Source organism: Lissotriton helveticus, chromosome 12 (assembly GCF_964261635.1).
Source record: "Lissotriton helveticus chromosome 12, aLisHel1.1, whole genome shotgun sequence".
NCBI lineage: Eukaryota > Metazoa > Chordata > Amphibia > Caudata > Salamandridae > Lissotriton > Lissotriton helveticus.
The window spans coordinates 494680066-494698501 of NC_136073.1; the positions used below are offsets into that span (position 1 = coordinate 494680066).

Here is an 18436-nt window from a genome sequence, read left to right on the forward strand (position 1 = left end):
TCCAGTGGGTAACATGCCCACGATTGATTGCAGGATAAATGTTTTTCAAGCCCTACATTAGGCTTCCCGAATCGGACTTTGCCTGTTAAATTACAAATCACAGTACCATTTTCAGGGGGAGGGGTTCCCCCTGTCCGCATCCATGAAGTTCTTCAGATGGTGCGATCCCTCTACGGCGTGGAGCAGCCGTATAAATATGTACCAAAAAATGCCCAGCATTTGAGGCCGCACAACACTGCGATGAAGGAAACATCCTTAATTAGAAGAAACAGGCAGCTTCCGATTCCGTAATACATCCTGTGGCCTGACGCGTTTCGATGGACTTTCACCATCTCTTCAGAGGCCTCGTGAGCAGGAAAAAATGACATGCATGACTCGCCACCCATTTTATTAATTGGCTTCCGAATGCCGAATTTGTTGCATTTTGGGCAGCGTAGTCCATTTAAGCACTATTTATCCCCTCCAGTGGGTAACATGCCCACGATTGATTGCAGGATAAATGTTTTTCAAGCCCTCCATTAGGCTTCCCGAATCGGACTTTGCCTGTTAAATTACAAATCACAGTACCATTTACAGGGGGAGGGGTTCCCCCTGTCCGCATCCATGAAGTTCTTCAGATGGTGCGATCCCTCTACGGCGTGGAGCAGCCGTATAAATATGTACCAAAAAATGCCCAGCATTTGAGGCCGCACAACACTGCGATGAAGGAAACATCCTTAATTAGAAGAAACAGGCAGCTTCCGATTCCGTAATACATCCTGTGGCCTGACGCGTTTCGATGGACTTTCACCATCTCTTCAGAGGCCTCGTGAGCAGGAAAAAATGACGTGCATGACTCGCCGCCCATTTTATTAATTGGCTTCCGAATGCCGAATTTGTTGCATTTTGGGCAGCGTAGTCCATTTAAGCACTATTTATCCCCTCCAGTGGGTAACATGCCCACGATTGATTGCAGGATAAATGTTTTTCAAGCCCTCCATTAGGCTTCCCGAATCGGACTTTGCCTGTTAAATTACAAATCACAGTACCATTTACAGGGGGAGGGGTTCCCCCTGTCCGCATCCATGAAGTTCTTCAGATGGTGCGATCCCTCTATGGCGTGGAGCAGCCGTATAAATATGTACCAAAAAATGCCCAGCATTTGAGGCCGCACAACACTGCGATGAAGGAAACATCCTTAATTAGAAGAAACAGGCAGCTTCCGATTCCGTAATACATCCTGTGGCCTGACGCGTTTCGATGGACTTTCACCATCTCTTCAGAGGCCTCGTGAGCAGGAAAAAATGACGTGCATGACTCGCCGCCCATTTTATTAATTGGCTTCCGAATGCCGAATTTGTTGCATTTTGGGCAGCGTAGTCCATTTAAGCACTATTTATCCCCTCCAGTGGGTAACATGCCCACGATTGATTGCAGGATAAATGTTTTTCAAGCCCTCCATTAGGCTTCCCGAATCGGACTTTGCCTGTTAAATTACAAATCACAGTACCATTTACAGGGGGAGGGGTTCCCCCTGTCCGCATCCATGAAGTTCTTCAGATGGTGCGATCCCTCTACGGTGTGGAGCAGCCGTATAAATATGTACCAAAAAATGCCCAGCATTTGAGGCCGCACAACACTGCGATGAAGGAAACATCCTTAATTAGAAGAAACAGGCAGCTTCCGATTCCGTAATACATCCTGTGGCCTGACGCGTTTCGATGGACTTTCACCATCTCTTCAGAGGCCTCGTGAGCAGGAAAAAATGACGTGCATGACTCGCCGCCCATTTTATTAATTGGCTTCCGAATGCCGAATTTGTTGCATTTTGGGCAGCGTAGTCCATTTAAGCACTATTTATCCCCTCCAGTGGGTAACATGCCCACGATTGATTGCAGGATAAATGTTTTTCAAGCCCTCCATTAGGCTTCCCGAATCGGACTTTGCCTGTTAAATTACAAATCACAGTACCATTTACAGGGGGAGGGGTTCCCCCTGTCCGCATCCATGAAGTTCTTCAGATGGTGCGATCCCTCTACGGCGTGGAGCAGCCGTATAAATATGTACCAAAAAATGCCCAGCATTTGAGGCCGCACAACACTGCGATGAAGGAAACATCCTTAATTAGAAGAAACAGGCAGCTTCCGATTCCGTAATACATCCTGTGGCCTGACGCGTTTCGATGGACTTTCACCATCTCTTCAGAGGCCTCGTGAGCAGGAAAAAATGACGTGCATGACTCGCCGCCCATTTTAATAATTGGCTTCCGAATGCCGAATTTGTTGCATTTTGGGCAGCGTAGTCCATTTAAGCACTATTTATCCCCTCCAGTGGGTAACATGCCCACGATTGATTGCAGGATAAATGTTTTTCAAGCCCTCCATTAGGCTTCCCGAATCGGACTTTGCCTGTTAAATTACAAATCACAGTACCATTAACAGGGGGAGGGGTTCCCCCTGTCCGCATCCATGAAGTTCTTCAGATGGTGCGATCCCTCTACGGCGTGGAGCAGCCGTATAAATATGTACCAAAAAATGCCCAGCATTTGAGGCCGCACAACACTGCGATGAAGGAAACATCCTTAATTAGAAGAAACAGGCAGCTTCCGATTCCGTAATACATCCTGTGGCCTGACGCGTTTCGATGGACTTTCACCATCTCTTCAGAGGCCTCGTGAGCAGGAAAAAATTACGTGCATGACTCGCCGCCCATTTTATTAATTGGCTTCCGAATGCCGAATTTGTTGCATTTTGGGCAGCGTAGTCCATTTAAGCACTATTTATCCCCTCCAGTGGGTAACATGCCCACGATTGATTGCAGGATAAATGTTTTTCAAGCCCTCCATTAGGCTTCCCGAATCGGACTTTGCCTGTTAAATTACAAATCACAGTACCATTTACAGGGGGAGGGGTTCCCCCTGTCCGCATCCATGAAGTTCTTCAGATGGTGCGATCCCTCTACAGCGTGGAGCAGCCGTATAAATATGTACCAAAAAATGCCCAGCATTTGAGGCCGCACAACACTGCGATGAAGGAAACATCCTTAATTAGAAGAAACAGGCAGCTTCCGATTCCGTAATACATCCTGTGGCCTGACGCGTTTCGATGGACTTTCACCATCTCTTCAGAGGCCTCGTGAGCAGGAAAAAATGACGTGCATGACTCGCCATCCATTTTATTAATTGGCTTCCGAATGCCGAATTTGTTGCATTTTGGGCAGCGTAGTCCATTTAAGCACTATTTATCCCCTCCAGTGGGTAACATGCCCACGATTGATTGCAGGATAAATGTTTTTCAAGCCCTCCATTAGGCTTCCCGAATCGGACTTTGCCTGTTAAATTACAAATCACAGTACCATTTACAGGGGGAGGGGTTCCCTCTGTCCGCATCCATGAAGTTCTTCAGATGGTGCGATCCCTCTACGGCGTGGAGCAGCCGTATAAATATGTACCAAAAAATGCCCAGCATTTGAGGCCGCACAACACTGCGATGAAGGAAACATCCTTAATTAGAAGAAACAGGCAGCTTCCGATTCCGTAATACATCCTGTGGCCTGACGCGTTTCGATGGACTTTCACCATCTCTTCAGAGGCCTCGTGAGCAGGAAAAAATGACGTGCATGACTCGCCGCCCATTTTATTAATTGGCTTCCGAATGCCGAATTTGTTGCATTTTGGGCAGCGTAGTCCATTTAAGCACTATTTATCCCCTCCAGTGGGTAACATGCCCACGATTGATTGCAGGATAAATGTTTTTCAAGCCCTCCATTAGGCTTCCCGAATCGGACTTTGCCTGTTAAATTACAAATCACAGTACCATTTACAGGGGGAGGGGTTCCCCCTGTCCGCATCCATGAAGTTCTTCAGATGGTGCGATCCCTCTATGGCGTGGAGCAGCCGTATAAATATGTACCAAAAAATGCCCAGCATTTGAGGCCGCACAACACTGCGATGAAGGAAACATCCTTAATTAGGAGAAACAGGCAGCTTCCGATTCCGTAATACATCCAGGGGCCTGACGCGTTTCGATGGACTTTCACCATCTCTTCAGAGGCCTCGTGAGCAGGAAAAAATGACGTGCATGACTCGCCGCCCATTTTATTAATTGGCTTCCGAATGCCGAATTTGTTGCATTTTGGGCAGCGTAGTCCATTTAAGCACTATTTATCCCCTCCAGTGGGTAACATGCCCACGATTGATTGCAGGATAAATGTTTTTCAAGCCCTCCATTAGGCTTCCCGAATCGGACTTTGCCTGTTAAATTACAAATCACAGTACCATTTACAGGGGGAGGGGTTCCCCCTGTCCGCATCCATGAAGTTCTTCAGATGGTGCGATCCCTCTACGGCGTGGAGCAGCCGTATAAATATGTACCAAAAAATGCCCAGCATTTGAGGCCGCACAACACTGCGATGAAGGAAACATCCTTAATTAGAAGAAACAGGCAGCTTCCGATTCCGTAATACATCCTGTGGCCTGACGCGTTTCGATGGACTTTCACCATCTCTTCAGAGGCCTCGTGAGCAGGAAAAAATGACGTGCATGACTCGCCGCCCATTTTATTAATTGGCTTCCGAATGCCGAATTTGTTGCATTTTGGGCAGCGTAGTCCATTTAAGCACTATTTATCCCCTCCAGTGGGTAACATGCCCACGATTGATTGCAGGATAAATGTTTTTCAAGCCCTCCATTAGGCTTCCCGAATCGGACTTTGCCTGTTAAATTACAAATCACAGTACCATTTACAGGAGGAGGGGTTCCCCCTGTCCGCATCCATGAAGTTCTTCAGATGGTGCGATCCCTCTACGGCGTGGAGCAGCCGTATAAATATGTACCAGAAAATGCCCAGCATTTGAGGCCGCACAACACTGCGATGAAGGAAACATCCTTAATTAGAAGAAACAGGCAGCTTCCGATTCCGTAATACATCCTGTGGCCTGACGCGTTTCGATGGACATTCACCATCTCTTCAGAGGCCTCGTGAGCAGGAAAAAATGACGTGCATGACTCGCCGCCCATTTTATTAATTGGCTTCCGAATGCCGAATTTGTTGCATTTTGGGCAGCGTAGTCCATTTAAGCACTATTTATCCCCTCCAGTGGGTAACATGCCCACGATTGATTGCAGGATAAATGTTTTTCAAGCCCTCCATTAGGCTTCCCGAATCGGACTTTGCCTGTTAAATTACAAATCACAGTACCATTTACAGGGGGAGGGGTTCCCCCTGTCCGCATCCATGAAGTTCTTCAGATGGTGCGATCCCTCTACGGCGTGGAGCAGCCGTATAAATATGTACCAAAAAATGCCCAGCATTTGAGGCCGCACAACACTGCGATGAAGGAAACATCCTTAATTAGAAGAAACAGGCAGCTTCCGATTCCGTAATACATCCTGTGGCCTGACGCGTTTCGATGGACTTTCACCATCTCTTCAGAGGCCTCGTGAGCAGGAAAAAATGACGTGCATGACTCGCCGCCCATTTTATTAATTGGCTTCCGAATGCCGAATTTGTTGCATTTTGGGCAGCGTAGTCCATTTAAGCACTATTTATCCCCTCCAGTGGGTAACATGCCCACGATTGATTGCAGGATAAATGTTTTTCAAGCCCTCCATTAGGCTTCCCGAATCGGACTTTGCCTGTTAAATTACAAATCACAGTACCATTTACAGGGGGAGGGGTTCCCCCTGTCCGCATCCATGAAGTTCTTCAGATGGTGCGATCCCTCTACGGCGTGGAGCAGCCGTATAAATATGTACCAAAAAATGCCCAGCATTTGAGGCCGCACAACACTGCGATGAAGGAAACATCCTTAATTAGAAGAAACAGGCAGCTTCCGATTCCGTAATACATCCTGTGGCCTGACGCGTTTCGATGGACTTTCACCATCTCTTCAGAGGCCTCGTGAGCAGGAAAAAATGACGTGCATGACTCGCCGCCCATTTTATTAATTGGCTTCCGAATGCCGAATTTGTTGCATTTTGGGCAGCGTAGTCCATTTAAGCACTATTTATCCCCTCCAGTGGGTAACATGCCCACGATTGATTGCAGGATAAATGTTTTTCAAGCCCTCCATTAGGCTTCCCGAATCGGACTTTGCCTGTTAAATTACAAATCACAGTACCATTTACAGGGGGAGGGGTTCCCCCTGTCCGCATCCATGAAGTTCTTCAGATGGTGCGATCCCTCTACGGCGTGGAGCAGCCGTATAAATATGTACCACAAAATGCCCAGCATTTGAGGCCGCACAACACTGCGATGAAGGAAACATCCTTAATTAGAAGAAACAGGCAGCTTCCGATTCCGTAATACATCCTGTGGCCTGACGCGTTTCGATGGACTTTCACCATCTCTTCAGAGGCCTCGTGAGCAGGAAAAAATGACGTGCATGACTCGCCGCCCATTTTATTAATTGGCTTCCGAATGCCGAATTTGTTGCATTTTGGGCAGCGTAGTCCATTTAAGCACTATTTATCCCCTCCAGTGGGTAACATGCCCACGATTGAATGCAGGATAAATGTTTTTCAAGCCCTCCATTAGGCTTCCCGAATCGGACTTTGCCTGTTAAATTACAAATCACAGTACCATTTACAGGGGGAGGGGTTCCCCCTGTCCGCATCCATGAAGTTCTTCAGATGGTGCGATCCCTCTACGGCGTGGAGCAGCCGTATAAATATGTACCAAAAAATGCCCAGCATTTGAGGCCGCACAACACTGCGATGAAGGAAACATCCTTAATTAGAAGAAACAGGCAGCTTCCGATTCCGTAATACATCCTGTGGCCTGACGCGTTTCGATGGACTTTCACCATCTCTTCAGAGGCCTCGTGAGCAGGAAAAAATGACGTGCATGACTCGCCGCCCATTTTATTAATTGGCTTCCGAAATAGTGCTTAAATGGACTACGCTGCCCACAATGCAACAAACTCGGCATACGGGAAGCCAATTAATATAATGGGCGGCGAGTCATGCACGTCATTTTTGTTTCCTGCTCACGAGGCCTCTGAAGAGATGGTGAAAGTCCATCGAAACGCGTCAGGCCACAGGATGTATCACGGAATCGGAAGCTGCCTGTTTCTTTTAAATAAGGATGTTTCCTTCATCGCAGTGTTGTGCGGCCTCAAATGCTGGGCATTTTTTGGTACATATATATATATATATATATATATATATATATTTTTTTTTTTTCATGCCACAAGGTTGCCCTTTAAAATGTCGCGCACCTCAGGGTATCCGCACACTGCACCACAGGCGGCAACATCGACAGAATGCCCCACGCATTCACGGAGCCATACGCGTTTCGAGCTTCTTGAGCTCTTGATCACTGCAGGAAATGAGGCAAGAAGCGGACTTGGCAGAACATACTTTTAATTCAAAGTCCCACCCCAGTGGGCGTCGTCACTGGCATTGTGGTTAATGTAGTCCAAATACTGCCACCAAATACTTTACTTGTTCTCTCACCAAGTGGCTTGCTCGCTTCTGCCTCAATTAAAATAAAATTCCATCAGGGTGAAAAGCATGCCGGCACCCCGTCAATGCGTCCAAAGTCTTCCTGAAGTTCAAGGCCCACAACGGTGCTTGAAATACAAACACCAGGGAATTCCTCTACAGCGTTAGGACATCCACGCGGGGGTGCCGGCACACTTTTCACCCTGATGGAATTTTATTTCAATTGAGGCACCCCCACCACATTTAAACATAGGACACAACTGGTTCAGCAAATGTGCACAACTTGCCAAATCACATCTGCAATCGCAGGGAAAAGTAACATTAAAATGTACAAGTACAAGCTGAAACCTGCAAATATGTTTTATTCACACATGCAGTGCATTTGGACATTTTCTACTGTCGCTTGATTGCAATGGACGGTCACAATATGATGTGCTCATGAGAAGTAAGTGTCAATTATGTTATTCCTACGGGCCATTCCTTCTGCTGCTGCAGTAGGATGTGGGCCACCTGCCCCATCGCCACCATCATTGGCCGGTACCTCTGGAACTGGGATCCATGGGGCCCTGGTGCGAACACGGATGTTGTGCAACACACGACATGCAACGATCAGCTTGCACACGATGTCCAGGCTGTACAGGAGCTTCCCACCTGTGCCGTCCAGATACCTGAAACGTACCTTGAACATGCCAAATGTGCATTCAACAATGTCCCTGGTGCTTATGGGGGCTGCTGTGTACTTCCTCTGGGTGGGTGTGGCCGGGTCTCGGAGGGTTGTCATCATCCGAGGGCAGAGTGCATATCCTTGATCACCTGTATCAGGGCAAGGAGAAAAGAGTCAATATTTGGTTTGGCAGAATGTGATGGCAGGTCCACCAATCAAGTGACACCTGTGCTGGCTGTGTGTGGGGTGAGTGTTAGCCAGCCAGCGGGGAGTAGCTGATGCTGGCAACTACACCACCAGTCATCAGGCACTCAGACATACAATGTCAGAATTACGAGGGGGGATGACACGAGTCGCACAGGACTAGTGGCCCCAGATGCACTGAGGGCCACATGGGCCCACTGCCACAGGACGCTGCCCTTTTTTGGGACTGGGGTAGGGTCATGTGGGCAGAGCAGTGCTTCAAATGTGTCATGGCTGCATTCCGCATCTCCACAAGTTCATCTGTTGTGTGGCTGTGGTCCCATGAAATGTCTGTATTGGGTGCAGGGGTAGGCCAGGATGACCATGGAGTGGTGTTGTTGTGTCTGGTAGGTGGTTGTGTAGTTTGACATGTTGATTGTGGTTTGGTCACGTGTGCATCCCCACAGTTGTGAATTGTGCTTTGGAGGCATTGTGATGTGTGGGGAGTAGACTTGGTACTTACCAACGAGCAGTCCCATCCCATATGTGCCATCCTGGAAGCGCTGGTTGATGATGTACTGTCGGAAGATAGATGAAGGAATCATGCACCCTGCCTGGGTAGTTGGCGACGACATTGGTGAAAAGTCCCCGGTGGTCCACTATTGCCTTCACATTGAGGGAATGCGTGTGCTTTCTGTTGCGGTAGTGGTGTGCAGTATCCGCAGGGGGCACAAGTGGGATATGTGTGCAGTTGATTGCCCCGAACATGGCCGGGAATCTGGCTTTGGCGTAGAAGCCTTGCTTTGTCTCCAGCTGTTCCTTCGCAGTGTTGGGAAAGTGAAGGTACAGGGCTATGAAGCTGAGGATCGCATCCAGGACAGGTGTGAAGGATTTTGATATAGCTGGCTGTGAGACCCCTCCGACTCTGGCAGTTGTTAGTTGGAAGATATCAGAGGCCAACAGGTGCAGCTCAGCCAGCAGTTTTGTCTGCGGATGGATATTGGATCTCTGCTGTGTTGGGACCGTCAGCCTGTGGGCGATGTGTGTCATGATGCGGTGAATGGTTGTCCTTTTGAGCCTGTAGTGGGCAATAACTTCCTCGGGCGTTAGGTCTACAAGAGTGGTGTGTTTTCGGTGTCTTACTCTGTGCTGCCTCAGTGGTGGTCCGCCGGGGGTGGGGGCTGGGAGCTGGTCCGGGTCCAGGGGGTGGTGGCAGTGGGTGTTGTGGTCCTGTTGGGGCTGATAGCTGAATGATTTGTAGCTCCATGGTGTCATTTGTTCTTTGAGTGTGGCTGTGTGCTGGGCTCCATTGCCTACTGCAGGTAGTCGTCCGTCTTTACACCTGCTTGAGGCAGGTGTTAAATAGCTACAGCTACCACACCTTATTGCATGTTTTCGGTTTGCTTCACAGATCTATCAATTCGTTGTGAAAGTGGTGGTGTTGTTTTTCTGTGTGTTTCTGCACGGGAACGCCTACTCAGCATCTCATTAGTGTTACTTGGTGGTGTCCGCCGGGGTGTTGGGTTTTGCGGCTGTTATTGCAGGAATTCTGACGATGTCTGCTGTTTGAACCAGCTTGCGAATGAGGTGCTAAATCTATCTCCACTTTTGCTGCGTTAAGGTGGAGATAAATCGGAGTTAACTCCTTGTGAATATGCCCCAAACAATTATGCAAAGGGGTAACCCAGCACTTAATGCTATTTACTTAGCATAACGTGCACACTCGCGTCCAAAGTGAACCAAATAATGCATTTTGCACTAAGAAAATAGCGCTTAATGTAATAGAACACAAACAGCATCAGCCATCAGCAGCTCACACTTGTTAAGCTCATTGTTCCTGTGCTCCTGTGTGTGTCAAATTACTTGTTATTAAGTGATTTTTAGTAATTTTTCATCATAAGAGTAATGCAAAATTATCAAAATTACTCTGATTACTCTGGCATGATTAAAATCTCACCCAGGCTTAATAAATACGGATCTCAACCCATTGATTTTGATTTCCATTTATTAATAGCTCAGCCACCGTGAACTTCCTTGTACCATAAATCCTACTTGCAAATGCTGTAGTCTCGGCCATTACAAAGCTGCTCTTTTTGTCAATATGCACCCTTGCCAATTGTACATGTAGCTTCGGAGTGCCTTTTTATCTCAATGAGTTATTGCTCTAGTCTAACTGATGTCTTTGTTGGTTATCTGAGAAAAAGATGAATGTGCTGAAAATAATGGTGACCATCTTGAAACGTTTACGGACAATATATTGAATGTTTCTGCTTTTGTCATTGCTCTTGATACTCTTATACCACAATTACACCACTACAATGCTTTATCTGCCTTCTATTTGTAACTTAGGCTACACTTACTGATTTATTTACTTTGTGTGTGTACTAGGAAATTGATGAATATGTTGATTTGTAATTGCATTTATTTAGTGCTTTATACACATGAAAAAGTATTAGGGGGAATGGAAGCATGCTACAATGTGAAGAACTCAATGAGTAGACCAGCGGTGAATTGCAAAGCGACCCATGTGGAAAGCATGTTGGCATTGTGCATGTGTCAATTTATCCTGTCTTATGTCGCTTCCCCTAGGCTTCATACATCAGGAAGAGGAGTGAGAGATAGATCAAATCCCTTTTTGATTGTTGTGCTAGATTGAACAGGTTATAAAAAACCTCTGCCCAGGAACGGTAGCACATGACAAGCACTAGATATAGGTAATTGTGGCAAATGCTCTGTATCATCCACCTTGAAGTGACAGTTAGCACCAGTGCTTAATTTGTGCCTATGATTTCTGGTGCTCAGCACCTGTACTCATTTGTAAACACCAGTACCTACTAATGAGATTTGACCACATGGTGGCGCTGTGTGTGCAATTTATAAACAAAGTACATTAGTGGAGCATTTAGTTGTTTAATTTACCTTTAACCGCTTAACTGCTGCGGCAATTCCGCCGTGGTGCAGCTGATTGGCGGAGTGGGCGGGGACGCGTCGGCCAACGGATGTGCGCAGCACTACAGAGGTAGTGCTTGTGACGGCCGGTGGCCGACAAACGCATGGAAGGGGTTAAAAAATTATAAAACTTGGACTTAAACCTAAAGTTTAAAGTGGCATGTGGGGTGCACCAACACAGTTGCCCCATGAGGACTAACTTGGGATCTGGCACACATTTCTTTGCAAATTAAGCATTGGGTGACGCATGCAGTCATGTTAATGATCTTAAGAGTCTATCCAGGAGTAATAAGCAGCAAGCCACAGGTATGCAAAGGAGAATGCAGTCGTTGCCAGCGCACTGTAAGGAGTACTCCAGAGCAACTGATGAGTCAATCACACTGCTTACAGGCAACCAGATTGCAAGCTTTACAAGATCCACTCAGGAGAGAGAGAGAGGAGAGAGGATAGTGACTCATGGGCATGCAGCCTCTAGAGACAGGCCAGGAGCATTCCCTATAGGGTCAATCCAGGAGTGATGTGAGGATCAAATCAAGGTATTGTATAATAAGGACATTCTGTGCCTGAAAATATCAAGCTTTGGGCTACACGGTCACCCGAGGTGCACATGGCCCCTCTGGCGACTAAGTGTCAAAGAGACCTCAAACTAGTCACAGAGTGAAACATACTGCCATCCTGGTCATTTGTGATGACCTGTTATTGCCCTGCTAAAAACGATCCACTGATTTAACTTTTTTCTCACCCCTAATCACCGTGGCAGCGTATGATAATCTCCCTTGGCGAATATATATCTACTTTACCTAATGCAGTGAGACTCCATTCACTTCCTGTTCATCGCCATTTACCAAAGCTAGAAATGTACAGCTCACAGGTAGTTGTGCGTCCTTGGGCAGTGTTCTGTGCTTCTATTCACCCACCACCGAGGGATGCTGTATCTTCTATTCCTCTATAAATTAGTAACACCCTCAATTATTTGAATAAACATTTTACTCATTTGCCACAGATCGGCACTCTAGTCCTCAGCATAAAAAACTTCAAAAATAATTGCTTATCATAATCAATATTTGGAGCACTGGGCACTGTGTCTTTCATACTGCTGTATTTTGCTTTTCATGTTTTCCAGAACATATTTTCGGTTGACCTTGTTGCACCATTCGTGTTTCAGAGTATTACCCAGTCGTGACAATCCCAGCCGGAGCCCGCAGCATTCAAATCCACGAGCTTCAAATCTCCACCAGTTACCTCGCCGTGCGTAACCTGAACAAAAAGTATTACCTCACTGGTGACTGGACCATTGATTGGCCCAGAAAGTTCTCCTTTGCGGGCACCGTCTTTGATTACCAGCGTTCTTTCAACCAACCAGAAAGCCTGTTTGCAACTGGACCGACTAATGAGACGCTCGTCTTTGAAGTAAGCCTTCTCATCTCTGTTGGGTGGTTGATGTGTATTACTGAATTAATTATGACAGCCTAGCACAGCACCACGGCTCCCACACAAACAGGGGACTTAAGAGAGCAGGGTTTAGTCACAGCGCCATTCTGAAAAAGTTTATAATGCTTTAAAACTCCAGGTTCAAAACATAAAGGGCTGTCCCATATTTTGAATGAGAGGCGACGCAAGGAAATGCAACAACGCTGTATCATGAGTATTTTGCAAGCAGATGTTTCCCCGGAAGAGCTTTGTACAATTCTTTCCGTTCACAACCCAGCCTGTCCAGTGTAAGAATAAAATGACAGTTTGATTAAGTACATTGGAAGAAAATCTATATTATCTATGAAGGAAAGCATATTTGTGAAAGACCGGCAGTGTGATAAGTATAAAACTGTATCTATTATGCAGTCATACTGAAAAAAACGAAAGAAACAACATTTATAATTATATGGTTGCAAGAGTTGGCTTTGGTATTATTGAAAATGTATGTAGCATACAGTCCGCCATAAAAGTCAGGTTTTTATTCCACCGTATGGCTGCTACTGTGATCTGATCTTACCCAAAATACTAACACAAGATTACAAACATGTTTACCTAACGGGAATATTTATATGTATTACTGCTATTTGGAATTCCCATAGGATTTATTACCATCATTTGGGAGCTAATGGTATTCCTGCAAATGCTTCCAAACAAATGTCTCGTTATTAAATGTGTAATGGGTGTATTTTATGTCTTGAAATTCTTCTTACACAGGACAGTGACAATTCTGTCCCTCAAAATGCTCAGCTTTTGTAAACTATTCACAGGAAGCTGATATCTGCATGTGAGTTAACTCACTATACCTTACTATGTTGTTGAATGAGATTCATGCCTGGTCTCAGGTCTAAGGGCATAGACACTGGGAATATGCCCTTATACCAGTTGGAGGAGGCACCTGCTGTCTTAAATGATTGAAACTCACAACTAGAAATGAAAATCTAGGTTTTTTACACGTTGATGTGTAAGGTGATAGATACTTTATAATGAAAGAGAGTGCGAGTTTCAATATTGGCCGTATGAAACTAACGTGCTTAACCTGGCCCCTGGCAACTCTGTTATCTTGCAAGAAATGCTAATGGGGTGGTAGAAGTACTGTGGAAGGTTGATCCCCTTTTGTTCAGAGCTGGACTACTGTGAGCAGCAGCACGAACAAACCATTTCTATCCTCCCTTCTTAAGCTGCACTTGCAGTTCTATGCGACAAGAGGAAAGCAGGGAGGGCCTTATGTATATACCTTCAAATCCCTTAGCAATAGTTATACTTACCACAACATATATAGTTGGACAAGACTAACATGTTCTGGGCAGTGGTGCACAGAATTACGTAGCACCCACTGCAGTCAGTAAACTGATATGCATCAGATTCCAATGTTAGTGAAATGTGCACACTTAAACATGGGAACCTCTCTTTTTACCATATTCCGCATGATAACTTTTTGAGTTGATGAAAGTACACACAAAGTTCCTCTCTCCTTTCTTTGGCAGTCAGACAACTACTGAAGGCCAATCCCCCAAGCAGCACTTCAGCTTAGGGATAGTCTCTCTGGTTCCTCTCCTCAGCAAACGTTTCTTCTTGTTTCGTAAAAGTGATCTAAAGTTCTGGGGTCTGGGTCCCCTCTTTTATACACAGTTTCTCTTCGTCCTCTGAAGGCAGAGAGGCCTTTGCCTAGCCCAAACCAGTTCTGGTCAATCCTGGAGCACTCTGTTTACATAACTACTTCTTTCCTTTCACAGGGCAGGGACATCAGACTCACCACAGGAGGTGGAGCCAGCATTGTAGAGGGAAGGCCCAGCCCTATTCAGCTCCCAGGTGCAACTCCTCCCTCCCATCTGCATGCAGATCTCTCTATTCAGCCCTGTGCTGACTCACCCAGTCTGCTGGAACCCCCCAGCCCCTGTCACTCAAACTCCAGACAAGGAATACACAACCTAGCAGAGGCAGGCTGGGATAGTTAGACAAGAAAATACCTACTTTCTAAAAGTGGTATTTTCAAACAGAGAATGTTAAAACCAACTTCACTAAAATATGTATTTTATCATTCTGAGTTCAGGCATCCTAAACTCGAATTTCTACTTGGTTCCCTGAGTCAGTTAGGATTATAAGATGTAAGAATCAAACTGCCCATTCTGGCCTATGGGGAACAGGTAGCCTTGCAATAGTGAAAAACGAAAATGGCTGTAATTCACTATTAGGACATGCCACATACACCAGGGAATGTCCTACCTTATACTTACAATGCACCCTGTCCTTTGGCCTACCATAGGGGTGTCTGATATGAAGAAAACGGAAGGTTTGCGGACTGGCAAGTGGGTGCACTTGCCCAGTCAGCATGGCAGTACCAGACTGCACACAGGCTCTGCAATGGCAAGCCTTAGACACACTTTTACAGGCTGCTTCTATGGGTGGCACAACCAGTGCTGCAAGCCCACCAGCAGCATTTGATTTACAAGCCCTGGGCACACTCAATGCACTGTACTAGGGTCTGACTAGTAAACCAAGCCAGCCAATCATGGAGTCACTAATCCATACATCAATTTACCATAGGGAGATCATATGCACTTTAGTACTGATTAGCTCATGGTCAACAAATAGAGTATCCTTGAGTTTGGTAAGAATTAACATATGGTACTCAGCGCCACAACCGCCTTCCAGGGTAACGTTCATTTCACAAATACTTATATATTGCAATGTTCTAATGCAGCACGGAAAGGCAAGTTGTTTCAATGAAAGCAGTGAAGAAAGCAGACTTTCACTTCCAAAGGTGGAAAAGCCCACACCCGGTAATAGATTGTAAAATGTATGTGTCCCGTGATTAATATGCATATGTGACCTCTTCGGTTGGCATCTACATCAAGCGTGGCAATGACTACATTTTCTAGCGCCAGTACGGGTGTAAGGTACCAGCATATGTGCCAATGTAAAGGAAAAGTGACACTTTACTTTAAGTGGACTCAATTTCTAACATGTTCGTTCACGCCAGCTATATAAAAACACGTTAAAGAGGAAAGCTGTAAGCGCCAGTGCCGTGAAGCTCATGAAACCAAAATTGAGCCGTGAAACATCGCATATTGCTAATAAGATGTTGGGCATTAAAGATGTAAAATAACGTCGAAAAGAACACTTTTATTTATTGTGCGGCAGTGATCTCAAGAGAAGGGATTAAGAGTAGCTAAAAATGAAGGTACCAAAAAGGGCAAGGCTTTTGCTCTATACATGTATGTGGAAGAATTATGAAAGCGAGTTTGATAGCTGTACAGTTTACAATGGAACTAGAGTAAAGTGAAATTTAGGACCAAAAAAAAGGTAGACTGACACATAGAATGGAGAGCCTCGGCTCCAAAAGTAGAGATGTCAAGGTTTAAAGAGTCACTAAACACTGGTTGAAAAGAAACACTTCACGTTCACTATAAAGTTAATTTAGTAACTGCCTCTTAAGATTTGTAGACAGATGGCTGAAATGAAACAACTCAGAAATCTGAGTTAAAAAAACTAAAAGTTATGAAAAGGCTTCAGTGCCATGAAGAGATATTAAATAAATGCTCTGTTTATTATAAAAGGTGTGGACTGCATTTTGTCCATGTGCGTGTGCCACGAAATACTGTAGCTCAAAATTAATATAGGTGTTACAGTGCTTAAATCCCATCCACTAGAGAATCAAACAGTGGAAGTTGGAAGCTCTTGAGGGGTGACAGTTTAAAACAAAATATAGCCAAATAACGTAGCATGTAAATATACTCTGAAAAATAATGGGCCCATTTTAGAAAATAAATCATGGGGAAAATGAGTGGATCCATCATATTTCCAGCTCGCCTCCTGGTTAGTCTAGTGAGAAACAAGGCGCTCTGCACGCTAGTAGTCTGATAAAAAGGTCCTCCTGATGTGAGGAAAGTTTTTCAGATATGCGCTGCTATTTCCATGAGCAGTTTGCGCTGACCAGGGGCGGCATCCAACGTTATTCTTGGATTGGAAAAAAGGAGACGACCCTCATTAGACTAACCAGGAGGTGAGCTACGTTACTGTAATATTTCAGATTTTTTATCATTTCTAATCAAGTCTCGATGGACATATTTACACTGTTATCATGAAAATAAGTCTTTGATGATCAAACGCCAATTATTGAAACAGTCGTAAATTCTATGTGGACGGATTACTCTGCTGTTGATCGCTAGAAAAAGGCAGTACGTGGCTACTCCTGAAGAAGGCGCTGGTCGCCGAAACGCGCGTCGATACTGTTTATTTTGCCAATTTTTATGTATATGTCATGTTGCTTGTTCATTATTCATGTGAACGGTTTTAACTATTCAATTTTGATGAAAAATGTACTTTTTCTGATTATGTTAATAAACATGAGACTGTGATTATGATTAGTTCTTTTCCTCTCAATTAATATCTATGACAAGCCAGTGTTAATTGCCTAGGTTGTTACTTTTCATATATATACTCATTCTGCTTTGCCCAGCAGGTCCCAGTTTCTACAGACTAAGCATATGAGTTTTTGCCAAAATTACTCTGTGCAGGCAGATGCACACCAGGAGAGGCAGGCCTGTCTCTCCTGATAGATTATCAGCAGGCAAGACAGACTGCTGCTTACCTGAAGAGGAACACAAGGAGAAGGGCACCAAAGGTGCTGGGGACAGAGACTGGTGGGAATAGAGGGGAGATGGTAGCAAAGAATGTTGAGGAACAGGGAGAGGCAAAGAGATGAGGTGGAGAGATTGCTGAGGGGAGACAGAAACAGGCAGAGAGAGAACAGAAACAAGCACAGATGAGTGAGTCGAGATAAGCAGGAAAAAAGGTAGAGCATAAAAGGTAAAGTGTGTGAGAGGTGGGTTGAGAGAGGTGAGAGAGCAATAAAGGCCGAGGAATACCGTTTGGGAGGGAGAGAAATAGGCACATTGTAGACAAACAGTAAGAAAGAGAGAGTTACCCTAGCTTTGACGATGTGTTTTTGCAGGTAGAGCAAGGGGAGAAGAAGAGGTCAGCAGAAAATGGAGGGACGTGGAGGTAGGGTGCATGTAGAGAAAGGTATGAGGGAGGATACAGACACAATGATGGATAGACAGTGGGAACCTACAGGTAGATTCATCAAGCCGAAATCGGCTCGCAAAGGGCCAGATTCTGAGAATCTGGCCCTTTGCAAGCGCTATTTTTGCATTTGGGATTCATCATCCCAATCGCAAATTCTATAAATCGCTAAATTGCGAAGAATTGCATTTAAGGAATCTCAATTAGAGATTCCTTAAATGCAATTCATGAACCTTTTTAAAATTGCGAATTCGCAATATGGGGCCGCTATTTACCGCGCAGTCTAACTACGTGGTAAATAGCGAAAACGTAGAAAAATGCACTTTAGTGCATTTTTCTAAGTTGTATGTTACACACACACATGTCCTTTGGACATGTATGTGCGCAACACCAGTGTACATTACCATTTCAGGGGTGCTACAGGGTGTCCTTTGGTACCCTTGAAATCGCTTCCTTATTTGCGATTCGCTAATTGCTAATCGCAAATAAGGACTGACTCCTCATTCATTCCTATGGGCCTTGAGGCCCCTTGGAATGAATGGGAAAGCCATTCCTTATTTGCGATTAGCAATTAGCGAATCGCAAATAAGGAAGCAGTAGAAATCGCAAGAAATATTGCGATTTGTACATGCATCCCGTTTTGCGAGTCTTTAATAGCGATTCCTTAATAATCGCTATTAAGGACTCGCAAAACAGGTCATTGATGAATCTGGGGGCTA

General features: G+C 45.2%; 1 protein-coding gene across 1 annotated transcript in view; it reads left to right on the top strand.

Moving 5' to 3' along the window:
* ADAMTS18 (ADAM metallopeptidase with thrombospondin type 1 motif 18) overlaps window positions 1-18436 on the top strand; it is a 386340-nt gene that overhangs the window by 302078 nt on the left and 65826 nt on the right. Inside the window, exon 16 of the mRNA XM_078668828.1 lies at window positions 12385-12629. Coding sequence (XP_078524954.1) covers window positions 12385-12629 — 245 coding nt within the window. The remainder of the gene's footprint in view (window positions 1-12384; window positions 12630-18436) is intronic.